This window comes from Eurypyga helias, unplaced genomic scaffold (genome assembly GCF_000690775.1).
Source record: "Eurypyga helias isolate BGI_N326 unplaced genomic scaffold, ASM69077v1 Scaffold42776, whole genome shotgun sequence".
In the NCBI taxonomy this organism is placed as follows: Eukaryota; Metazoa; Chordata; class Aves; order Eurypygiformes; family Eurypygidae; genus Eurypyga; species Eurypyga helias.
In genome coordinates, this window is record NW_010256742.1 from 1 (window position 1) to 1,953 (window position 1,953).

At 54.7% G+C, this 1,953-nt stretch overlaps 1 protein-coding gene across 1 annotated transcript; it reads left to right on the top strand.

Moving 5' to 3' along the window:
* Positions 1-392: 392 nt before the first annotated feature.
* On the top strand, positions 393-1,849 carry LOC104504330 (histone-lysine N-methyltransferase SETDB1-like; the record flags this gene model as incomplete). Its single annotated transcript, XM_010153766.1, has 3 exons — positions 393-604; positions 942-1,119; positions 1,750-1,849. Coding segments are annotated over exons 1-3 (490 nt in total), but the record flags the coding sequence as incomplete, so codon positions are not given.
* Positions 1,850-1,953: the final 104 nt, after the last annotated feature.

A 1,953-nucleotide genomic window follows, 5' to 3' on the forward strand; every position in this document is an offset into this window, starting at 1 on the left:
TCGATATCCTTCTGACGTTGAGGGCGGGCTGGGAGAGGCGTCTGCGTGGTTCCCTCCCCATGGGCTAGGCAGAGGGTTGGGAACTGCTCCGCATCTTTCGTGGAGGAGAGGGTGCCGAGGTGGGGAAGCATCAGGCTCCGGCATTCACCGGCTTTGGAGAGTCTGTGCAGAAATTGGAGGAGATGTCAGGAATTCCTGGTTGGAGCCTGTGGCTCTGCTGTGCGCTTGCGCTTTGGTTATTTCTGGTACCTGTGATGTTACCTTAACAAATATAACAATTCTTTCCCGATGAGCTTTCAAAAAGCAGAAGCAGCTGCTCCTGCAAGCGCTGTGCCTTGGGGCGGGTTTCATCGCCCGCTTCTCACCTCTTCTCGGTGTTAAATGCAGCAGAAATGGATTCCCAGGAGATCAAAGAGCTGCAGCAAGAGGTGATGGAGGAGTTGGGAATCTCCATGGAGGAGCTCCAGGATATCATCGACAAAGAGCTGGAGAATTTCGAGTGCGTGAAGCAGAGGAAGCAGCAGCTGGAGGAGCTGGAGAAGTGCGTGAAACAGAAGGAAGAAGAGGTGGCTCGCGTTGACCGGCTCTTTGATGACGCTTCGAGGTGAGCGCTCTTGGAATCGCGGCTCCGTGTCGGAGCTGGACCTCCAGGCCCAGGTGGGGGAGGTGGGGTGACCGAGCCCGACGTCTGCCCGTTTCCCTTCGGAGCAGATTGACGCTTGTGATTCTGCGTCGGTTCGTTTGTCTGTGGTTGTTGAGGGATAATTACAATTACTCCCCTGTGGCTTTAAATCCTTCACGTGAATACTCTTCCCTCGCCTCATCACGGGTGTATTTAATTAGCAGCTCCCCAGCGGTCGGTTCCGTTTCTTTCCGCGGTGTTTGTACAGCTGGGCTCACCTTGTCTTCCCGTGTCTCGGCCCTTCTGGTTTTTTCCCCAGAGACATTGATAAATGTGAGATGTTGGTGAAGGATCTGTACTCCAAGCTGGGCCTCCAGTACCGTGAGAGCAGTTCTGAGGACGAGGGTATGGCTGGAAAGCCCACGGAAGTGATTGAGATCCCGGACGAGGACGACGACGATGTCATGAGTATTGATTCGGGCTGGAAGCACAGTTCAGTATCGGGTTGTACCACGTGGGCTCGAGGGGAGGGATGGAGATCTGGGCGTGTCCTGGGGGAGGATGGGAATGAGGGGGGTTGGAGTAAGGATATCGTAAAGGTGGCCATAAGCCACGCTGGTCCGTGAGCAGAGAGGATCAGGATCACGCCGTTAGCATCACTGCTTGCGTGAGCTGCCAGGTTCTGGAACTGTCCCCTGGTTCCTGGCATCCCAAAGTGGGATTTTTCCCTTTTCCCACCTCCTGACTGCTGTCCCCACCCAACGCTGGTCCAGTGGGGAAGCTGCCCTCTGTGGTTAGGAGGGGTGGCTTGGGGGGAGCCGTGCTGGGGTGGGTTTCTGGACAGGGGCAGGGAAGGCTTTGGAACAGACGCTTTTCTCTGTTCCCTTTTCTTTTGGTGACTGGACTAGAATGGATTTTTCCCTCCCCAGTAAGTTCTAACCCACTTTTTTCTCCTTAAACACAGGCAGTAATTCTCCCAGGATCACAAAGGATCAGACCCTGGTGAGTTGGGAAAGACCTGACTCTAGTGTACGTCTGAAACGGGGTTTTGCCGGAATGCTCAGGACAGCATTGCACGTGGTGCAAAAAGGAGAAGGTTCTCCATGCATTCTTTCTCTTCCCTGCAGCTGCGGGAAGCCATGGCTGCCATGAGGAAGTCTGCCCAGGATGTTCAGAAATTTATGGATGCTGTGAACAAGAAAATGAACGCCCAGGATGTGCAGAAAGGTCAGTGGGAGAGCTTCGTGGGGTTGGTGACGTGGGCCGGCCCCTGCGTGTGTCCTTACCTTGCCCCTGTCGGAGTCTTACGCCGGAGGGTTTTCTTTCTGGAA